The 24,199-nt window shown below is 42.3% G+C and overlaps 1 protein-coding gene across 1 annotated transcript in view; it reads right to left on the bottom strand.

The window, feature by feature from the left end:
• The window catches only part of TRHR (thyrotropin releasing hormone receptor), a 34,227-nt gene extending 12,071 nt beyond the window's left edge, over nucleotides 1–22,156 (bottom strand). Inside the window, exon 1 of the mRNA XM_038745973.1 lies at nucleotides 21,368–22,156. Coding sequence (XP_038601901.1) covers nucleotides 21,368–22,156 — 789 coding nt within the window. The remainder of the gene's footprint in view (nucleotides 1–21,367) is intronic.
• Nucleotides 22,157–24,199: the final 2,043 nt, after the last annotated feature.

The following is a 24,199-nucleotide window of genomic DNA, read 5'->3' on the forward strand; positions in this document are numbered from 1 at the left end:
CAAATGTCTACTGAATGTCTACTGTCTAATGTCGCTGGGAAGCAGCATGGCTCAGTGGAAAGAGCCCTGGCTTTGGAGTCAGAGGTCATGGGTTCAAATCCCAGCTCTGCCTCTTGTCAGCTGTGTGACTTTGGGCAAGTCACTTAACTTCTCTGGGCCTCGGTTACCTCATCTGTAAAATGGGGATGAAGACTGGGAGTGCCATATTGGACAAACTGATTACCTTGTATCCACCCCAGTGCTTAGAACAGTGCTTGGCACATAGTAAGTGCTTAACAAATAATATTATTATTATTATTACTGAACCTTTCTGGGAGTCGACAGAGTCAAGATGAGTACCAGCCTGTAAATAACAGAATCTAAAATGACACTGACCGTGATTGAGGCTGATCTCCTTGTCACTTTCATTTGGCTATTGTTTCTTGAAAACGAAGTCAATTTTAAAATTTGGGCATGGAACTAGCAAAGATACTTGAGATAATTGGGCAAGTTTAAAGGTGACTTCAGTAGGAAGAAAGCTGCTCCTGAAATATAGGTTTAAATTCAGTTCCTCGCTCATGTTTAATGCATTTCACTGACATGTAGTGGATGAAATTGAGTTACGACAAACGCAGCCTATGAGACCAGCTGATTTAAAAGACCATTTGGCAGTGGATTCCTTAAGCAGTTTCCTGAATTTTGCTGCCCAATCTTGGACCCTACAGGATCAATTATTTTTCCAGGAGTATCTTTAGGCATAATATGACAAATGCAGCATATGTATCATCTTGGTTTCCAAATTGCTGTACTGCGCCAAAAACAATTTATGATGAGGAAGCAAGCTGTAGACTGCACTCTCTTTGGCTGAGCATTTTGTATAATAAGTTTGAAGTACAAATTGTTCCTAAGGACAAATATTGAAAATGACTGCAAAGTTCTGAGGACTCCCAGTCTAGAGTAGGGATTTAATGTGCTTTAAATGATATGGTGAAGTGCTCCAGTGTGTGGTCCACCGTTTTGGATGCTTATCTCTTTTAAATGCTGATTTAGCATTTTAAAAAGTGATTCTTAATATTTCTCTATAAAACTGTGCTTTGTTAAGGCTCAGTCCATTGCTGCATATTAACTGTTATAGTGAAATTATCCCACCACCCCCATGGTCCTCCTCCAGAGGCCTTTGACCTCATGATCCCCCTCCACTTATCCTAGGCCACTATGTCTCTTTTGGGTTCCCTGCCAAATCTGTTGATGTACAAATCCATGCCCTCAACAGTGTCCTCTCTGCCAAACTCAACTCCCTTGCACCTACATCCTTCACATCACCAACCCCTAGCCCTAGATCATCTCTATAATACACTTCCTCCTCTGAAACGCTCACCCCACAGAGCACTGTTAGTGAGAATCTGCACACCAGAATCTGCACACTTCTGCCTCACTTAAGCAGTTGGATACCCACCCTCCCCAATCTCATAGCACTTGGCTTTAAACTCTATTGTTTTCCCTATTTAATTTAATTTACTATCTATCTTTCCAACTAGATTATAACCTTCTTAAGGATAAGTATCATATTGCAACTAACTCCAACTCTAACTCTATTGTACTTTTCAAAGTGCTTAGTACCAGGCAGACCTCGGTCATCTCCATTTCATCCTCACCCAACAAACCTTCCCTCTCCTCTGCTCAGCAACACCATTTCTCCTTGTTTACCTGTTCCAATTCGATGTTGCACCAACTACTCCAGACCTTTAACTCCTTCCTTAAACCTCCAGTGACCTCACGTGCCCCCTCTCTTGCCCCTGACAACTTTGCCAAGTACTTTGTTGATAAAATTGAAAATTTCAAGTGAAATTCCACAAAACTCCACCTCTCTTCCACAGCTACTTCTTACTCCTCCATCCACTCTCTCCCTTTCTACCTACCTGTCTCTTAAGAGGGGATCTCCTGTCAGCTTTTGATATCTACCCACACCATCTGTGCTTCCAACCCCATCTCTTCACATCTCATATAGACACTTGCTCCCACTCTTCTTCTCTACTTGACCACGAGCTCCAACCACTCACTCTCTGATGTGTCTTTACCCAATGCTTTCAAACATGCCCAAGTCTTCCCATCCACTCTCATGGCTTCAGCTACTCCTTCTGTGTGGATGTCTCCCAAATCCCTCTCCTTCTCTGCAATCTCACATCTCCTCCTATATCCAGAATATCTGTAAATGGATGTCCCAAGGCACTTCATGCTCAACGTGTCCAAAACTGAGCTCCTCATCCTCCCTCTAAAATATTCTCCTCCACCTAACCTGACCATCACTTTTGACGCCACCATCTTCTTCATCTCTGAAACCCACAACATCAGCAGTATCCTTGACTTATCTCTCTTTCAATCTCCATAATCAGTTTTTCACCAAATCCTGTCAATTCTTCCTTCACAACCACTACAGAATCTTCTCCTTCCTCTCCATCCAAACTTACACCACACTGGTTCAAGCACTTCCCATTTCCAGAGTAGACCACTGCGTCAACCTCATGAACCTCACTGTCTCCAGTTTCTCCCCTCTCCAGTCCAAACTTCATGCTGCTGCCTATATCATTTTTTCTAAACCATTGTTTGGTACATATGTCTCCGCTGATCAAAAAGCTCCAATAGTTGGCCATTCCTCTGTTCATTAAGCAGAGGGCTCCTGACCATTGGATTTAAGGCACTTGATCAGTATTCTCTCCTGTACTTATCCTTGCTCCTTTCCCACTACCTCCCAGTTTGCACACTTCACTTCTCTAAAACCAACCTACACAATGTGCCTTGTTCTCATCTCTGTCACCACCAAGCCCTTGCTCGTGCTGTCGCTTCTGCTTGGAACTCCCTCTCCCTTCACAACCAGTAGAACGCTGCTCTCATCATCTTCAAATCACACTTACTCCAGGAGGCCTTCCCTGATTAACCTCACATCGCCCCACCCTATTTCGCCTCTACTGCCAGTTCTGCACTTCTACCTCATTTAAGCGGTACCTTACTCTACCTCACTCCCCAAATCCCATAGCACTTGGCATTAAACTGTATTGCTTTCCCTATCTAATTTAATTTAGTATCTATATTTCCAATTAGTAACCTTCTTAAGGATAAGTATCATATTGATAACAATAATAATAATAATAATTGCATTTGTTAAGTGCTTACTATATGCCAAGCACTCTTCTAAGTGCTGGGTTAGATACAGGGTAATCAGGTTGTCCCATGAGGGGCTCACACTTTAAATCCCCATTTTACAGATGAGGTAACTGAGGCCCAGAGAAGTGAAGTGACTTGCCCAAGGTCACACAGGAGACAAGTGGCAGAGGTGGGATTAGAACCCATGTCCTCAGACTCTCAAGCCCGTGCTCTTTCCACTATACCACACTACTTCTCTTCTCTAACTCTACTGTACTCTCCCAAGTGCTTAGTACAGTGTGCATCATAGAGTAAGTACTCAATAAATTCTGTTGATTGAGATATATTCTATTACTTCCCCTTACCTGTTATTTCTTTTAGTATCTACCTTCCCTGCTAGATTGTAAACTTCTTTAGGATAGAGATCACACATACTAACTCTATTGAACTCCTCTGAGTGCTTAGTATCCTGCATAGAGTAAGCATTCAATAACTCCTATTGATTGATTGACAGTAATGGGGAATAATGGAGATCAATGGAACTTTTCATCCGCTAGATTGATTTTACTTGAGTCAGCAGTGAAATAGATATGAACGAGCAATGACAGTCCAGTGATCTGAGGACTTTGTATCAACATCCTGCAGATGAGTTTCATTTGGACTTTATCCCAGCAATGAACAGATGTTAGGCCCCTTAGAAGCATGGCAGGGATTGTGTCTGCCAACTTTATCGTATTGTTTTCTCCCTAGTGCTTAGTACACACAATCAATCAATCAATGGTAAACATTCAATAAATACCATTGATTGATTGACTGGTTTTCTTTCTTGGAAAGGACCCACACATTCAAATGAACAAGTTTTCTTTCCCGTAAGTCAAACTTTGACAAAAGCAACTTAGTTTTAATGGAAACTTCAATCAAAGAACTTCAATCACAGAAGCAGTATGGCCCAGTGGAAAGAACCCTGGCCTGAGAGTCAGAGGACCTGGTTTCCAAGTCCAGCTCCACCACTTGTTTGGGGTTTCACCTTGGGCAAGTCATTTAACTTCTCTGTCCCTCAATTACCTCATCTGTAAAATGAGGTTGAAGACTGTGAGCCCTAAGTGGGATATCTTGTACAAGATAATTCAACTTGATTATATTGTACATATATCCCAGCAGTAAGTGTAGGGCCTGACATATAGTAAGTGCTTTAAAAATACCACTGAAAAATGAATGAGTGAAGACAGTAGACGGTCTTGAGAGTGATTTCAAGAGAGCAGGCAAGTGGGAAATAAATGGGGAGAAAACACAGTTGGGTACTAAGGCTAGGGACATTACATGTGATCAAACTCCAAAATGCCAGTAGAGTGCCCCATCTATAATCTCTGATACAGTTGGGCAAAAGTTAATACAATCATGAGGCTGTACATCTATATCAACACTAATGATATTGAAATTTTTCTGACCAGAAAGGAATTGTACCTAAGCTTCCTAGAGGTCCTATTTCCTGATTGGAGATTGTCAGATAGAGAATGTTAAGGTAGATGATTGAATGGAACTGAGGAGATAATTAACACAACTACTTGGATGGGACCGGAGAGGTGGAGTCGGGTGGGGAGGGAAACGATATGGGAGCAGGATGGAAAAAATGGTATTTTTAAAAATTCCAGCTCCAACCAGATCTGATTAAATCTGTGGTATAGACTGTTAACTCCTTGTGGGCAGGGAACATGTCCGACTACTCTATTGTATTATACTCTCCCAAATTCTTAATCGTGCTCTGCAAACATTAAGTGCTCAATAAATATGATTGACTGATTGATTAAGTGATACTGTGGTCTCCGAAAAACAAATGCACAATAAATTACATTGATTGATTGACTTCTCTGGGCTCCCTTTTTCAAGAACCTGATATTTAGTTTCCATTGCAAGCAAATTAAAACAAAATTAATGGATGTAGTATGTTGTAAAGATTAGATTCCTTGCCTGTCCTTCCTGGATTCAGGTCGCCTCCTTCCTGATGCTTTAGAAACTGTCGCACTGCAGTCACCCCTGTTTCTCCCCTGACAAGAGGTTCTGAAATAAAGTTTAGCTCTGGATGACTGAAAATCAACCCTGTAGTTGTAACCTGTCACCCAGCTAAGCCCTCGTGCTTTACCGCTACCCTGTTCGTTCAAGCTCTCATCCTATCCCGTCTGGACTACTGCATCAGCCTTGTCTCTGATCTCCCATCCTCGTGTCTCTCTCCACTTCAATCCATACTTCATGCTGCTGCCTGGATTGTCTTTGTCCAGAAACGCTCTGGGCATGTTGCTCCCCTCCTCAAAAATCTCCAGTGGCTACCAATCAATCTGCACATCAGGCAGAAACTCCTCAACCTGGGCTTCAAGGCTGTCCATCACCTCGCCCCCTCCTACGTCACCTCCCTTCTGTCCTTCTACAGCCCAGCCCGCACCCTCCGCTCCTCCACCGCTAATCTCCTCACCGTACCTCGTTCTCACCTGTCCCGCCATCAACCCCCGGCCCACGTCATCTCCCGGGCCTGGAATGCCCTCCCTCTGCCCACCCGCCAAGCTAGCTCTCTTCCTCCCTTCAAGGCCCTACTGAGAGCTCACCTCCTCCAGGAGGCCTTCCCAGACTGAGTCCCTTCCTTCCTCTCCTCCTTGTCCCCCTTTCCATCCCCCCATCTTACCTCCTTCCCTTCCCCACAGCACCTGTATATATGTATATATGTTTGTACATATTTATTACTCTATTTATTTATTTATTTATTTATTTTACTTGTACATATCTATTCTATTTATTTTATTTTGTTAGTATGTTTGGTTTTGTTCTCTGTCTCCCCCTTTTAGACTGTGAGCCCACTGTTGGGTAGGGACTGTCTCTATATGTTGCCAACTTGTACTTCCCAAGCGCTTAGTACAGTGCTCTGCACACAGTAAGCGCTCAATAAATACGATTGATTGATTGATTGATTGATTGATTGATTCTGACCCCCAAATGCCTGACCTCCCTGAAACTCACCTTCCAGGATGGCGGTTACTCTGGGGCTGCTCTGTTTTCTCCATACAGGTCCCAACATGCACTCACTCACCTGTAAATGGCCCACCCCTACACCTGGCTTATGCTTTGTTTTGTTGTCTGTCTCCCCCTTCTAGACTGTGAGCCCATTATTGGGTAGGGACAGTCTCTATATGTTGCCAACTTGTACTTCCTAAGCACTTGGTGCAGTGCTCTGCACACAATAAGTGCTCAACAAATACGATTGAATGAATGAATGAATGAACCTGGCTCTGAGAGGATCACTAGTGGCAGGGAACGGGTCTACCAACTCTGTCATACTGTATTCTCCCAAGTGCTCAGTACAGTGCTTTGCACACAGTAAGTGCTCAATAAATATGATTGAATGAATAAATACGGTTGACTGATCGATTGACGTGAATATAAATTTTGTTCCTTAAATACAAAGTCCCTGCTGACCGTTAATAGCCATCATCTCTGCTGGCTAGTCACCCCTCAAAGAGGCCCCTGTGTGTGTCCTGAGGGGAACTCTAATGAACAGAGCTAGGAAGATAGAGCTACAATATTCACCTTCGAGATGCTTGGGAGAGGAGTGGGAATACTAGCAGAATATTTCCCCTAATTGTTCCTCGTCCCTATTTTAAGGAATTTTTATGTAAATGGACATCGAGCTTTCACCTCACCCCCTTAGCATTTGTGTATCTTTATACTCTGTTGCTCCCCCATACCTGCAATGCCTTTTAATGTCTGTCTCTTTCTCTAGACTCCAAACTCCTTAACAGCTGGGATTGTGTTTCCCAACTTTATGGTATTGTACTTTCCCATTTGCTTAGTACAGTGCTCTGCACACAGTCATCAATCAATCAATAGTATTTATTGAGTGCTTATTGTGTTCGGAGCACTGTAATAGTGTTTGGGTGAGTACAATGCAATAGAGTTGTTAGAAACAATTCTTGCCTTTAAGGAGCTTACAAATGATATTTATTGCACACTTAACTGTGTGTAGAGTACACTTACTGTGTGCAGAATACTAGGTAAGTGCTCAATAAATACCACTGATTGTTGAGCAGAGCATTCATTCATCAGTATTTACCAAACACCTACTGTATGCAGAACTCTGTACTTACTCAGGAAATACAGAGTAATAGACTTGGCTCCTGCCTTCCAGGTGTTTACAATCTAATGAGTTATCAATTCACACTTACTTCAAAATAGACAATGGAGCTCACAATTTGTAATAGGGTATCAGTGAAAGATTAACTCAGTTAAAAGTTGCTAGGGAGTCTGAAAACTGAATTTGGTGCATAAAGTTTGGAAGTAAAATTGATCATCTTATTTCTAAAGTCTGCTAAAACCTATTTCTAAGGAGGGTTGCTTTGTCCTGATAGCCAAAGTTTCATCCTCGACAACAAAGATTCTTTTGTGTTTCTGACAAAGGCATTCTTCTGCTGAAAAGACAAGTAGCAGCCTGTAGTACAGGATCCAGTGTTATAGAACTATAAACGATCTCAATAATAGTAGCCTGCTGGTTTGGATATTGATCACTGAGTCACCTAGTGTGGATAATTCAAACTGGGCTTCCCACTCCGGCTTGGGCTTTTTTTTAGAATGTAGAGGGCATATTCTGATGAGCATGTTATGCCCGCTGGGAGGGGAAAAAACTCAACTGAAAGCACTGCAATTCAAATGAATACACCATTTCAGTTTTGAAAACAATGCTTAATTCTGAACTCAGTGAGCAACCTGGATAGGGGACTTGCCAAGGGGAAGTGCTAGGTCAATCAATCAATGGTATTTATTGAATGTTTCCTATTTGCTGAGCACTATACTACAAGTACTTGGGAGAATAGACATAATCCCTGAACATAGTCTAGAATGGAAGACAGACATTAAAATAAATTATAGATAAGGGAAACAGCCTCTTTGCTAAGAAGTCCAACCCGAGCCTTTATTTGCAGTATTAGATTTCTCACCAAACCAAGTGGGATGCCCCTGTCTCTACTGAGCCCGTTGTTGGGTAGGGACCATCTCTATATGTCACCAACTTGTACTTCCCAAGCGCTTAGTACAGTGCTCTGCGCACAGTAAGTGCTCAATAAATACGATTGAATGAATGAATCTCTCCCTCATCTGAAGGTGGCATCTCTCTGAGCTGTGCCTTAACTGTTTTCCATCCCTACCGTTTTTCTCTTCTGGTCCTAGATCTGCATTATAATAATTGCATTATTGTCAAACGCTTACTATGTATCAAGCACTGTACTAAGTTCTGGGGTAGATACAAGATAATCAAGTCCCACATGGGGCTCACAGTCTAAGTAGGAGGGAGAACAAGTATTGCATTCCCCTTTTGCAGATGAGGGAACTGAGGCTAAGAGAATTGAAGTGATGTACCCAAGTCACACAGCAGACAAGTGGCAGAGCTGGGATTAAAACCCACATCTTCTGATTTCCAGGCCTGTACTCTTTCCATTAGGCCCTGCTGCTTCTCAGATCCAGTCCAACTAGAATTAGAGAAAGTGAGAACGCCACCATCCAGCAGGCTTCTCGGACTTCCATTCATTGCAGCGCCCTGTGGTAAGATAAGCTGTTGCTTTGACTGCCATTTTAGTGGAAAGTGGTGTTGCCATTTCATGTAGAAATAAGACTGGCAGACTGTCCCAACCACAGTACAATCATCTGGTCTAGAACACATATTTTTGTTTTTGTGAGTGGATAAAATGTGAAGGAAGATTAGGGAAACATAATCAACGTAACACAGTAGTTCATTGGCGTCTGATGCCTTTATTCTTCCCTTGTATTGGAGTAAATAGTGGTATTTGTGCCTGCAGTGCTGTCTTTTGGAGACCAGTTTGCTTGAGCTTCGTGGCCCCTTAGATTATTCTTCCACTGTGTCCTTCCTACTGATGTCCTATTCCTGATACCATTTGCTTCCCTAAAAAAGTTTTGAATTTCAAACTCCAAAAATGAGACTCAACAGTTGCATATTTTCCAAAGTATGTGACTCGGTCTATGGTACAACTAAATAATTTGACATATCAATCTTATTAGTTTTGATTATGTTAACAGAGCAATTCCTGAGTTTTGTTTTTTTTGAACATTTCCTTTCTGCAGGTTGATCTGGGTCTCTTGTGCACTAGCTCTGGTCTACTGATGCTTAGCTAGTAATAGGTTAATCAGAGCCAATAGAAACAATCAAATTAGATTAGATTTACCTGTATCCCTTTAAAAGAATCAAAGCGTGACGTGATGTTTGGTGGATGCTAATAATAAATTGCTCATTAGGTCTTTTGCCTCCCAAATGCTGGTCTCTCTGAAATATGGTTGTTGGGTCAAGCAGTGGTATCGTAGTGCACTCAGCCTCGCAAACCACCAGACCTTGGAGGTCCACTGCCACTCATTCATTCATTCAATCATTTATTGAGCACTTTCTGTGTGCAGAGCACTGTACTAAGCACTTGGGAAGTACATTGGGAAGTGCTTGGGAAGTACAGAGAAGCAGTGTGGCTCAGTGGAAAGAGCCCGGGCTTTGGGATCAGAGGTCATGGGTTCAAATTCTGGCTCTTCCAATTGTCAACTGTGTGACTTTGGACAAGTCGCTTAACTTCTCTGTGCCTCAGTTACCTCATCTGTAAAATGGGGATTAAGACTGTGAGCCTCCCTTGGAACAACCTGATCACCTTGTTACCTTCCCAGCACTTAGAACAGTGCTTTGCACATAATAAGTGCTTGATAAATGTCATCACTAATATTATTATTATTACATTTTCTTCCACCGCCCCCACCTCATGGGTCACCCTTGGGCTTGGCTCCCAACCTAGTAATAATAAGTTTAATAATAATAATAACGATGGCATTTGTTAAGCACTTACTATGTGCAATCACTGCTCCAAGCACTGAGATTTAAGATCTAAGAGATCTAAAAGATCTTAGCGCTGAGATCTAAGCACTAAGTTTAAAAATTGGTTTTGTTGAGCACTTATGGGAAGCAGCATGCCCTAATGGCAAGAGCATAGGCTTGGGCGTCAGAAGATGTGGGTTTTAATTCTGACTCTGCAAATTGTCTGCTGTGAGATCCCTGGGCAAGTCACTTCACTTCTCTGTGCTTCAGTTACCTCATCAGTAAAATGGAATAAGACTGTGAGCCCCATTTGGGACAGGAACTGTGTCCAACCTGATTACCTTGAATCTACCTCAGTACTTAAGAACAGCGCTTGGCACACAGTAAGAGCATAATAAATACCATTATTATTATTATTGTTGTTGTTATTATTATGTGCCCAGCTCTGTACTAAACTCTGGGTTAGATACAAGATAATAAGATCAGACACAGTTCCTTGTCTCACACTGGAGCTCACAATCTAATGGAGAGTAGGGACAGGCAATCAATCCTCATTTTACAGTTGAGGACACTGAAGCATAGGGAAGTTTAATGACTCACCCAAGATCACAGCAGTTAAGCAACCTTGGTGTCATCCTCGACTCCGCTCTCTTGTTCACCCCACACATCCAATCCGTCATCAAAACTTGCTGGTCTCACCTCAGCAACATTGCCAAGATCTGCCCTTTCCTCTCATTTCAAACCGCTACCTTGCTGGTTCAATCTCTCATCCTACCCCGACTGGACTACTGCATCAACCTCCTCTCTGTACTCCCATCCTCCTGTCTCTCCCCACTTCAGCCTATACTTCACCCTGCTGCCTGGATTATCTTTGTATAGAAACACATTGGGCATGTTACTCCCCTCCTCAAAAATGTCTAGTGGCTGTCTGTCAACCTATGAATCAAGCAAAAACTCCTCACTCTAGGCTTCAAGGCTCTCCATCACCTCACCCCCTCCTACCTTACCTCCCTTCTCTCCTTCTACAGCCCAGCCCACACCCTCCACTCCTCTGCCACTAACCTCCTCACTGTGCCTTATTCTCGCCTGTCCCACCATCAACCCCCAGCCCACGTCCTTCCCTTGGCCTGGAATGTCCTCCCTCCACACATCCACCCAGCTAGCTGTCTTCCTCCCTTCAAAGCCCTACTGAGAGCTCACCTTCTCCAGGCCTTCCCAGACTGAGCCCCCCTTTTCCTCTCCTCCTCCCCATCCCCCCCACCCTACCTCCTTCCCCTCCTCACAGAACTTGTATATATTTGTACATATTTATTACTCTATTTATTTTACTTGTACATATTTACTATTCTATTTATTTTGCTAATGTTGTGCATATATCTTTAATTCTATTTGTTCTGATGATTTTTACACCTGTCTACATGTTTTGTTTTGTTGTCTGTCTCCCCCTTCTAGACTGTGAGCCTGTTGTTGGGTAGGGACCATCTCTATATGTTGCCAACTTGTGCTTCCCAAATGCTTAGTTCAGTGCTCTGCACACAGTAAGTGCTCAATAAATATGATTCAATGAATGAATGAATAAGCAGCAAAGCTGGGATTAGAACATAGGTCTCCTGATTTCCAGGCCTGTTTTCCCAGGCCCAGACAAAATACCTTATGTCTCTCTCTTTTTTCCTTCTATCAATCAATAATAATTATAACAATAATATCATTTATTAAGCACTTACTACATGCAAAGCACTGTTCCAAGTGCTGGGGAAGTTACAAGGTGATCAGGTTGTCCCATGGGGGGCTCATAATCTTAATCCCCTTTTTACAGATGAGGTAAGTGAAGCACAGAGGAGTTGTGACACCCTAAGTCACACAGCTGACAAATGGCAGAGTCAGGATTTGAACCCATGACCTCTGACTCCAAAGCCCGTGCTCTTTCCACTGAGCCATGCTGTAATCAATCAATGGCATTTATGCAGATCACTGTACTCAGGGCTTGGGAGAGACAATACAGTAGAGTTGGTAGATATGCTACCTGCCCTCAAGGAATTTATAGTCTAGTGGGGCTTTCTCTTTCTCCCCATTTTAGGACATTTCTGTGCTTTTATTGCTTTCTTTTTCCTTAATGTCTGTTGCCAGGCCCTTCTCCCCCATTTATTCTTAGATTATACAGTGCTCTGCACACAGTAAGCGCTCAATAAATATGATTGATTGATTGATTATGAATTTCTTGAGGGCCAGGGACCACGTATAATTCTCACCCTTGTATTCTTTCCTAACATTCCATAATAGAAGCTTAATAAGTGTCACTGCTACTAGTGTTTGAACATTTAAAAATTATTTCAGGACCTGAAGAGGGCAAGGATTTCATTCAGGCATTGAAGACTTGACCGTGAGACAAATAATGCATAATAACTCAGATGAGCTTTTCCACAGGTTACATTTCATTTAAAACCTTCATTTAAAATAAGGTTTGACATAGAATCCTCATTTGTTTGGAGAGTTATGGTATAATCACCGAAAAACTTCATTTCCCATTTTTACCTACAGGAACCCAAATCACAGAGAGCTTAATTCATCCGTTGATGATAATGATGGTGATTTTGATACTTGTTAAGTGCTTACTATGTGCAAAGGACTGTGCTAAGTGCTGGGATAGATACAAGTTAATCAAAGTGGACACAGTCCCTGTCCCACATGGGGCTCACTGTTGGGGCACAGAACTCACATTCCTTTTATGGAAGCCGCAATAAATGAGTAGCTAGCGGTCAGAGGATCCTTAAAACTACCTGCATCAAACTTAAAGAATGAATAATAGCGTGTGTGCATCAGTAAGGAAAGAGTTGTCCCAATGGAATGAGCAAACACTCATTTCACATAGGACCAAGTCTTCAGGCAGTAGTTCATAATAACAGCTAGCTCATGAAGGCAGTGAATCTGATTTTAGTACTCATTAAGAGGCATGATGAGGTCTGGAAATGTGACCTATCACAAAGTGAACAATAAAGAATCAAGCATTCTGGGGCATATCCATCTAAATTTAAAATTGCATCACAGGTTTCACATGCATCTTCTAAATCAAAGGGGTAGGGTAAAAGATCTGGATTCTAGTTCCAGTTCTGCTATTATTTTTATGACCTAGAGTGAGTCATTTAACTTCTCTCATCTTCCTTTCATATTGTACATAGTTCTTTCTGTCAAAGGGGGGTAGGGTAAAAGATCTGGATTCTAGTTCCAGTTCTGCTATTATTTTTATGACCTAGAGTGAGTCATTTAACTTCTCTCATCTTCCTTTCATATTGTACATAGTTCTTTCTGTCAAAGGGGGTAGGGTAAAAGATCTGGATTCTAGTTCCAGTTCTGCTATTATTTTTATGACCTAGAGTGAGTCATTTAACTTCTCTCATCTTCCTTTCATATTGTACATAGTTCTTTCTGTCAAAGGGGGTAGGGTAAAAGATCTGGATTCTAGTTCCAGTTCTGCTATTATTTTTATGACCTAGAGTGAGTCATTTAACTTCTCTCATCTTCCTTTCATATTGTACATAGTTCTTTCTGTCAAAGGGGGTAGGGTAAAAGATCTGGATTCTAGTTCCAGTTCTGCTATTATTTTTATGACCTAGAGTGAGTCATTTAAATTCTCTCATCTTCCTTTCATATTGTACATAGTTCTTTCTGTCAAAGGGGGGTAGGGTAAAAGATCTGGATTCTAGTTCCAGTTCTGCTATTATTTTTATGACCTAGAGTGAGTCATTTAAATTCTCTCATCTTCCTTTCATATTGTACATAGTTCTTTCTCCTGGAAATCCTATTTAGCTTTGGTTTTTCTAATACATTTCTCTTCTTCTTTCACTGCTCCTTCTCAAGCTCCTTGACAAGATCTTCCTCCACTTTTAATCTCTTATCCAAAGGCTCTGTTCTGCATCTTCATCTATTCTCAATTTACCCTCACTCCCTCTGGTAGCTAATCGGCTCCAAGGACTTCAAACACTACTCATATGAGGTCTCAAATCTACTTCACTAATCCTGAAATTTCTAGACTGTAAGCTCGTGGTGGGCAGGAAACATATCTACTAACTCTGTCATATTGTACTCCCTTTCAACCCACATATTCAGTCACCAAATTCTGACTATTCTTTCCATATAACACTCCCAGAACCCACCCTTTTCTCCCCATCCAAATTGACAACACAGTGGTCCATGTAAACTGTGTTACCCTGGTTTGGGTAGGTCATCTTCCTCCTCACTGTTCTCCCTGCCTCCAGTCTCTTTCTTCTCCTGTCCATACTTTCACTCTGTTGCCCAAGTCAATTTTCTAAAATTACTCAATACTCAATAAGTACCATTAATAATGAGGAAGATAATGAAGCTGATGATGATGATGACACAAGATAGACTGGAGACAGTTCCTTTCCCAAGTGGGACTCAGAATCTAAGAGGGAAGGAAACAGGTATGTAATTCCCATTTGATAGATGAGGAAACAGAGGCAGAGTAGTCTGATGGATAGAGCATGGTCCTGGGAGTCACAAGAACCTGGGTTCTAATTCTGGCTCTGCCACTTGTCTGCTGTGTGAACTTGGGCAAGTCACTTAACTTCCCAGTGCCTCAGTTCCCTCATCTGTAAAATGGGGATTAAAATGGGGATTCAGCCCTATGTGGGACAGGATGCCCAACTGGATTTTCTTGTATCTAGCCCACTTAAACCAGTGCCTGGCACATTGTAATCAATCAATCAATCAATCAATCAATCGTATTTATTGAGTGCTTACTGTGTGCAGAGCACTGTACTAAGCACTTGGGAAGTACAAGTTGGCAACATATAGAGACGGTCCCTACCCAACAGTGGACTCACAGTCTAGAAGGGGGAGAAGTGTTTAACAAACATGATTATGTATTTCTATTAGAGGCAGTGGGAAGTTAAGTGACTTGTCTCTCTGTTGATGGCACTACCATCCTTCCTGTCTCACAAGCCCGCAACCTTGGTGTCATCCTCGACTCCGCTCTCTCATTCACCCCTCACATCCAAGCTGTCACCAAAACCTGCCGGTCTCAGCTCCGCAACATTGCCAAGATCCGCCCTTTCCTCTTCATCCCAACCACTACCCTGCTCATTCAAGCTCTCATCCTGTCCCGTCTGGCCTACTGCTTCAGCCTTCTCTCTGATCTCCCATCCTCGTGTCTCTCCCCACTTCAATCCATACTTCATGCTGCTGCCCGGATTGTCTTTGTCCAGAAACGCTCTGGGCATGTTACTCCCCTCCTCAAAAATCTCCAGTGGCTACCAATCAACCTGCACATCAGGCAGAAGCTCCTCACCCTCGGCTTCAAGGCTGTCCATCACCTTGCCCCCTCCTACTTCACCTCCCTTCTCTCCTTCTACAGCCCAGCCCGCACCCTCCGCTCCTCTGCCACTAACCTCCTCACCGTGCCTCGTTCTCGCCTGTCCCGCCATCGACCCCCGGCCCACGTCATCCCCCGGGCCTGGAATGCCCTCCCTCTGCCCATCCACCAAGCTAGCTCTCTTCCTCCCTTCAAGGCCCTACTGAGAGCTCACCTCCTCCAGGAGGCCTTCCCAGACTGAGCCCCTTGCTTCCTCTCCCCCTCGTCCCCCTCTCCATTCCCCTCATCTTACCTCCTTCCCTCCCCCACAGCACCTGTATATATGTATATATGTTTGTACATATTTATTACTCTATTCATTTATTTATTTATTGTACTTTTACATACCTATTCTATTTATTTCATTTCGTTGGTATGTTTGGTTTTGTTCTCTGTCTCCCCCTTCTAGACTGTGAGCCCACTGTTGGGTAGGGACTGTCTCTATATGTTGCCAACTTGTACTTCCCAAGCGCTTAGTACATTGCTCTGCACATAGTAAGCGCTCAATAAATACGATTGATTGATTGATTGATTGATTGTCCAAGGACACACATCAGGCAAGTGGTGGAGGTGGGATTAGAACTCAGGTCCCTTGACTCCCAGTCCTCTGCACTTTACATTAGGCCAAACTGCTTCTCTGCCAAAGTGGCACAACTATGTTGTCTAAATTAATGTGGTGTCTTGTGAGCTCAGCATGTCTCTCTGGTACTTCCAACACTATTTTGTTTCCTTGCGTGATGTCAAACCTACATCTCAGAAATACTTCTAAAGTCACACTATATGAAAATAATTCAGTGCATGTATAGTAATTGTGGTATTTGTTAAGCACTTATTATGTACCAAGCACTGCTCCTCGCCACAATAACCTGAATGTGAAGGAGGAATTTGACCTTCATCTCCTTTCTTTACCTCTCTAGATTGTAAATGGGGATTGCATCTACCTACTTTATTGTATTTTACTCTTTCAAGTGCCTAGTACAGTGCTCTGCACACAGTAAGTACTCAATAAATACTACTGATGATTCTCTTTCAAGGTGGGATTCAGAGAAGTGGAAAACTGGTGTCTTTTTCGCTTAGGCTGCTATTTTTATCTTATTTCAAGACTTATTTGAAATTATTCTGCTTCAGGGATCACCTTAACGAGAGTTAAGGGAAAACATGAGTGTTGAAAAAAGTAGTTTTTGGGGATGGAGAAGCAAAACAAAGACATCACTAGTACATTCCAGATGCAGAAAACTAAACAAATCCTTCCACAGGAAATATGACAATAGCCAAGGGAAGAATGTATTATCTATGGCTATGATTTGATTTATTTTTTAGTATAAATTTATTATTGAGGAATTGGTTTGAAACCATATTGATTTCTGGGTCAGCACCATAGCTGGAAGCCTGCTACCAATTAAAGAAATCGTAGCCCAGTGGCAATACATCAAATCAAATTAAATTTGGCTCATTGTTTTTTGGACTTTTACTCCGTGAAAGAGCCTAAGAATCTGGACATGCAATTTTGCTTGTATGCCCTCTCTCCCTCTACCACAGCTCCATAGATTACATTTTCATTCAATGCCGGTGGGCTGTTAGTATTTTTTTTTTTAGGAATTTGTTTCACTAATGGTCATTTCCTGCCTCCAGTATGGACTATACCTGGATCCCTTAAGAGCTTCAGGACAGTAACTTCCACAGAGTTCTTGAGTTTTCCTTCCAGCATGTCTCAATCCTCTAGTCAGCTCAACTCAACTGAATTTAACATCCATCAGCTATCTTGATCTGTTGATCAGCTGCCCCCACCATCTAACTATGCCAAGAAATAAATCATAGAGCCAGACTCCTAGTAAGAATAAAAGTAGAAGGAATCATGACACCATGGTGCACCATAGTAAGATGAATTATGAAGGACTATCAGAAGGACTTGTATCTATTTTGGAAAATGAGAAGGGAGAGTTCCAAAGTGAAATGAACAACATCAAGAGCTACTATTCCAAAGCCTTCTCCTATGTCTTGGGGAGGATTTAGCCATATTTTTTAGGGTCACTGTGCCAGAATAAAATGATTCTTCCCCCTCTAATAAAGTATTTAAGTGCTCACAATGTGCCAAGCACTGTGCTCCGGGATAGGTACAAGTTAATCAGGTCAGATACAGTCAGTGCCCCACATGGGGCTCACAGTCTCAGTAGGAGGGAGAACAGGTATTTCATTCCCATTTTACAGATAAGGAAACTGATCTGACAAGTTAAGTGATTGCCTGAAGTCACACAACATGCAAGTGGCAGAACCAGGATTAGAACCCAACTCCCCTGACTTCTGGTTCTGTGCCATTTCTACTAGGCCATGCTACATTTTTCTCTCCCAGGGGCTTGACTCATGATCTTCCCCAATCAACGAATGGTTCCTAAAGTTCCTACTGAATATCATAAGAGAGAAACAAAGGGGATTGAGAAGAAGATAAACGAACAAGTAAACCATTTCACCACACTGAGTTTATGGACCTCTAAATGTGTTCTCTTCTCTTTAGAGACAGTTCAAAATTGCAGTGGTGGCAGGGGCGGGGGGGGGAGGTGGGTGGCGGGCAGGGAAGAGAAGAAATCTCTCCAGAGATCTTGAGAGGGAAGGCACATTTTATAAAAGTAAAAACAATTTTTCATAGAAATACCAAGGTAGAAAAATAAGCTCATCTTGGCCTAGGTAGTGGTTATGCTACACTGAATCTGATCAGGGGCCTGGCCATTTTGGGTGTTCTGATTTAGGTAAAACCCCTAATGATTCAGAGGAAATTAACCTCTCCATTCACAAAGCTTTCCCCAGAAAGCTGGTAAATGGTACCAGAATTCTGCCTTTTGAAGACATACTTCTGTTGGCTCACAATTGAAATTATAGTTGCAGTGGTCAGGATTTAAAGCCAAGGAGAATCATCTATGTGTGTAGCTCAGTCAAAACTCTGATTTTCAATCTCTTGGGGCCATCAGATTTCCTAGAAAGGCCCTTTAATTTCCTTTCCACAGGCTTTCCTTAAAACCATGTATTTCCGACTTGAACATTTTGGTTAGGAGCTGGAGCTAGCTGAGACAGGGTTTTGTTCAGTGATAAATTAGGCCTGTCTGTCACACTGGCCTAGAGGCAGAAAAAAGATTTAAGCTGAAGTCCCTGGGCTTGCTGTAATCAGTTGCTCAGAAAATGAGAAGAGGTTGGAACCAGAAGCAACCCTAAAACCTGCCACTGGACCGGATGGAAACAATGTAAGATGTCAGTGAGAGTCCTTTGACTTCCCAGAAGCTCAAGAACACATTTATATTAAAGAGTTTGATCTGACAAGGGGATGCAGAAAGCTAAGAAGATATTCAGTCTAAGAATATTAAGTACAATTCTACCCCGATCCCCCTTAGGAAACGGTGAGCACTTATAGCCACCACTATAAGTGGGAGGGAATTTCTGAGCCCTGAATGGAGTTGGGGCCACTCTGAGATGGCCACTGCACCTAGGGCCTCCTGGGATTGATTGTAGAGCTCCTGAGGTGGTTTTGGTCTGCAGTCTGTGTCCCCGTGACTCCCTGGGGATGGGTTTTCCATTTTTGTGTGCCTCTAAGAGTGTCAGGTGTGAATCTCTTCAGGGAAGGCTAGCAGATTCTCTGTTCCCCACCCGCCTTGGGCAGAAGGTCAAGCAAAAGCAGGAATCAGGGATGATGTGGTTAGGAAGTGGGGAAAGGGGAAGGGAAGGAGGTGTTCTCTTTGAGAGTTAGGGATCTGCCTTAAACATGGCAGCCAACTTAACGGGAGCACAAATGGGATGAAGTACATATAATAATAATTAATAATAATAATAATAATGGTATTTGTTAAGTGCTTACTATAAGTCAGGCATTGTACTAAGCTCTGGGGTGAATACAAGCAAATTGGGTTGGACATGGTCCCTGTCCCATATGGGGCTCATGTTCTTAATCCTCATTTTACAGATGAGGTAACCGAGCCCCAGAGAAGTTAACTGACTTGCCCAAGGTCATGTAGCAGACAGGTGGCAGAGCTGGGATTAGATCCCAGGTCCTTCTGATAGCCAGGCCCGGGCTCTATTGACTAGGCCATGTTGCTTGTCACTAGGCCAGGCTGCTTCTCTAGTATCAAATTGCTAGTGAGTAGGAGACTTGATTTAAGCTCTGTGTGGAAGCTTTCAGGTTTCATCTAATGATAAGCAAGTATCAGAGTCCAGTCCCTAGATCCCTGGAAGCAAGAATGAGAACCTCAACTCCATAGCTGGAAACGCATGAGGATCGATGGCTCCCAACACCCCAAGGAGATGGCATTCTCCAGTACAGAGGGAAGACTCAAGCTCAAGAAAGTCTTTCGGTGCTTTGCTTATAAACCTTGAGCAAAATTATTTTAGGAAAAAAATATCCTGGCAAAAGTTGGATAGCTTTCCTAGAAAAGTTTTTTTTTTTCCCTCTTTCTTCCAATTCCATCTCGTGGACAGGGGAGGTAGGCTCTTGCACCTGTTTGACTATTAGCATTTAATATCTACTACTGAATCTCATTTAGAAGTACACAGGATTTAACACAGAATCAGAGCTTTTCAAAGGCTGACACTTTTTAAAAAAGGTTGCATTATTAGCCACCACACAATCCAGCTGCTTTTTGTTCATTGCCTATGTACCTGAGACAAAACAGTTGCTTTTAAGGAGAAATTTCCTTGAATAGTAAATTAACAGCTGTCCATTTATGGATTAAGTAGAGGGCAGACTATTTTAAAATATAATTAATGCATGGATATATAATTCACATATTATATGAATTACATGGAAAATTATAGGCATTCAGTAAAAAGCTGGAATAATCATTGTAATTTATCTATTGCCAGTATTTTTTGTTGAAACAGCAAAATTTTTTGAGTTAAATATTCATTTTTTTGGTGAATAAACACTTACTGTGTGTGTTACTCTCCCTTTAGCAGAGTTGAAAAGGTCTACCTCTGTAAATGGTATATTGCATATCCTTACAAAATACAATGCAGATTTCTGTGAAAAACACATACACAGTGTTCCTATATCTGTTTTCATAAACAATATCTATTTCACAACCTTTGCTTGCGTAGGGTTAATCTGTGATGCTCACATGGTTACAACCAAATGTAGTTTTAGATCGTCTGATGAGACTTTTTAGAATGGAGGGAGCAAGACTGACCGACATTCTGTAAAAAGTAATTACTGATTTCAGCAGAGCTAGCTTGGAACTGCTTGGCTCAGTGGAAAGAACATGGGCTTTGGAGTCAGAGGTCATGGGTTCAAATCCCAGCTCCACCAATTGTCATCTGTGTGACTTTGGGCAAGTCACTTAACTTATCTACGCCTCAGTTCCCTCATCTGTAAATTGAGGATTAAGACTGTGAGCCCCCCGTGGGACAATCTGATTACCTTGTAATCTCCCCAGTGCTTAGAACAGTGCTTTGCACATAGTAAGCACTTAATAAATGCCATCATTATTATTACTATACACACTATCACCTTACCCCATTTCTGGATTAAAAGCAGATTCAGTTTTTTTGGATAAGGAGAGAGATTCCTGCCTTGCACTTCCCTCCATCTTCCTACTGCACTTTAAAGAGTGCCCAGAGGCATCATGTTTGGATAACGAGCAGCAGACACCGAAAGTAGCTTCTTACTCTCAGAGTTTTGATTCATTATTTTCCCTAGCATCATCTTGTCAGATAGTTGACATATGGTAGGATGTCACATTTCTTCACTTGTTTCCTACAGCTGGGAGCAAACTAAACCAAATGATACTTTGTCCATGCGCATAAAATCTAAAAGGAAAAGTTTCAGAACTTTGAGGTTGGCATGCACCTTAATAGCATTACCAATGATAACAACCCTAGGTGCCTATTTCACCCTTTTTGGTGCTGGTATATTTAAACTGATTTTAAAATGTACTTGATTTCTAAAAATATTTAAAGATGTAAATATGAGAATGATTGGAGAGTGAGAAAAAAACCTCAGTTCACTGTCTTTATTCTCCTTTCTCCTTTCCACGTCATTTGTTTTCCATTAAAATTCTTACCTGTTTCCTTGAGGAAATAGTACTGTTGAAACATCTGCTGGATGTCTTAGAATTCAAACTCTTGTTTTGATGAGTTGAGTCATTCCTCCATGTCTTAGAGCTTTCTTTAGGATCTGAAGGAATGGGATTCAGGAACAATATTCTGGCTATGAGTCCGTAGAGGACGGTGGCTAATATCATCGGGACAACATAAAATACAGAAAAGTCCAGAAGGTAAATGGGTGAATAATAGTTTCTTGAGACTCTATAGCCGCAGGACACAACAACAGCATCTCTGTAGGTGACCGTATTGAGATCAAGGAGGAAAAACCAGAGCAGGCAGTAAATAGAGGTGAAAGCCCACACGAAGATAATGATCTTTTTGGCTCTTGAAAAAGTGCAGAGAAACTGAGCTTTGATTGGGTGGCAGATGGCTATGTACCTCTCAATTGTGAAGGCTGTTATTGAGCAAGAAGAAGCATTGATTCCTAAGTACTGGAGATACGTGATGCAAAGGCATCCGACATAGCCATAGACCCAAGATCTGTAGACGCTGTCAGTGATGTTGGGAAGACCTGCCGCCACCAACACCATGAGGTCAGCAACTGCCAGGCTCACTAGGTAACAATTAGTAGGGGTCCTCATATGCTTGGTTCTCATCACCACCAGGACCACCATGATGTTTCCCACAATTCCCAGTCCACAGATTAGGAGCACCAAGAGAATGGTCACCACTTGGTATTGAAGGGAGACCATCTCCTGGGCCTGCAGCTGGGTCTCGTTCTGTCCACTGCCCGTCTCGTTTTCCATCTTCACTGACTCTGAGCTTCAGCACATCCTCTCTTTCTGGATCTCGACTTCCAAATCAATCTCTAGGTCTCCTGTAACAAAGTAACCCCAGCAGGTAATTGTCAGAAACAGAATCATTCCCCTTATCATCAACAAAACTCAAGATCCCCTTCCTCACTCAGTTGACTCTTTCTTGCCTAACCTTGACTGCAGCCCACCCAACCAAATCCCTTGAAAAATGGATTTCTTGATCCTCTCTTGGGGCAGACCCTCTCTGACATGCTGAGAGTCTGAACACCTGGAAGGAATAAAGTCAGTCTGAAGCCGGGGTTTGTCCCTTACTGGATATACTGACTAGAAGAGAAAAAGGAAGCTTCCCTTGAGGTCCCCAATGGGAAGGAAAAACAGAGCCCAAAGCTCTAAGTGAAAACAGCCAAACTTCTCCCGTACAGCTAGCAGAGCAAGGGATCACAATGTGGGAGAGACATGAAGTAGGTGAAAAAGACACAAGAGAGAAGCATCTGTGAGGACTCTTCTGGAGGTTTTTTCTTTAGCAAATTTGTTCCCTGAGCTTCTTATTTCAGGAAGAGATCCTTATTTTTTATCCTCATTTTTCTCCCACCTTGCCCTCCCTACAAACCCTAGAAAGACAAGTTTCACTTACCTGCTCCTTGCCAGGGTCTTCCGGCTTCCGAGTAGATGGACAGGGTGACGGATCCAACTTTCCAATTCTGCAGGAAATTCTGTCTGCACTTTATTCCACAAAGAGATCAGTCAAACAGAACTGCAGTTCCTCCAGCCTCTCCACCCTCTCAGCCCTCTCCAGGCTATGACAGACCAGAGAGCAACATGAAAACTGTCAAATCACGAATCGTCTCTTAATGAGAACACACACACACACACACGCACACACACACACTCTCCCATCCCAATATTGGCAGATTCATAACCTTCTCCCTCCTTGAAAAATTTGCTGGTTATGCCAGCAAAACATTCCACAGTCAAGAGAGCTAGAATCACAAATCGGATCCTCAGTGGAAAACAGAGCCCTCAAAATGCACAAAGAAAAAATTCAAGCAAAATGAAATAACAGCTTCTAAGCTAATTGCTCCTGAAATGTGTGTGCTCTTCCCTTTTCGTAGAGATTCAGGCTCTGTTTCAAACACATGTTGTGCGTTGCCACTTGCAGTAAAATAAGGGTAGCAAATCCATCTAGGTTCTGAGTTAAAGGAATACCCACAGCCTCTGAATCTTGGAAACTTCTAATTCAGTAAACCCTGAGGGTTTCACTTGAAATCTGTTTCTCCTACTCAATTTTATAAATTTTTAGACATTTCTCCCTCTTGATTAGATAGAACTGGCTAGCTTTCTTCCACTTGACTCTACAAATAAATAAATAAAATAGCATATTCACTTTGATCTTGATTTTGCTTTAAGTCTTCCGTAGGTTATGGCATAGGTGAAGGAAGAACTTTGAACACAATAAGTCATTTCAAGTCTGAGAACAACCTGTTATGTGTGTTTGTGAACTCTTTATATCTGCAGAGTTCACATCGTTCATAGACACTGTTCTAGCAATCCACCTGCCCTTTTCCCGCCCTCCCAAGAATTGTATCTCCTTTTCATTTCTCCACTTAAGCCCCTGTCCATTCAATTTCCTGTCCCCAAGTGCCTCAATCTCCCTGTGACCATAGGTTAAAAAAACCCATGGCAGAAATATGGTCAAAAGGCCCCTGGGACCTCTCTTCTTCCACAATATGCTAATATTTGACTTGGCTTATTTCTGGAAAATCTTATTAGCTACTACTATCCAAAGTCCCCAACTATCGTTCAATCACCAGATCCAGGGGCGTGCATCCATTCCCAAACTGAATGGCATGACTTTAAATAGTAGTTTTCATTGTTCTAAAGCCCTTTGACCTCCATGATCTCATTTTATCCTAAGCATTTCCCCACACGGAAGGAGGAGAAAGCATTTTGTAGATTAGGAAACAGTACTCAATAAATATGACTGAGTGACTGAATGATTGAATGAGAAGTGGCTTGGGAATGGGCACTTCAGCC

This window comes from Tachyglossus aculeatus, chromosome 4 (assembly GCF_015852505.1).
Source record: "Tachyglossus aculeatus isolate mTacAcu1 chromosome 4, mTacAcu1.pri, whole genome shotgun sequence".
Lineage (NCBI taxonomy): Eukaryota > Metazoa > Chordata > Mammalia > Monotremata > Tachyglossidae > Tachyglossus > Tachyglossus aculeatus.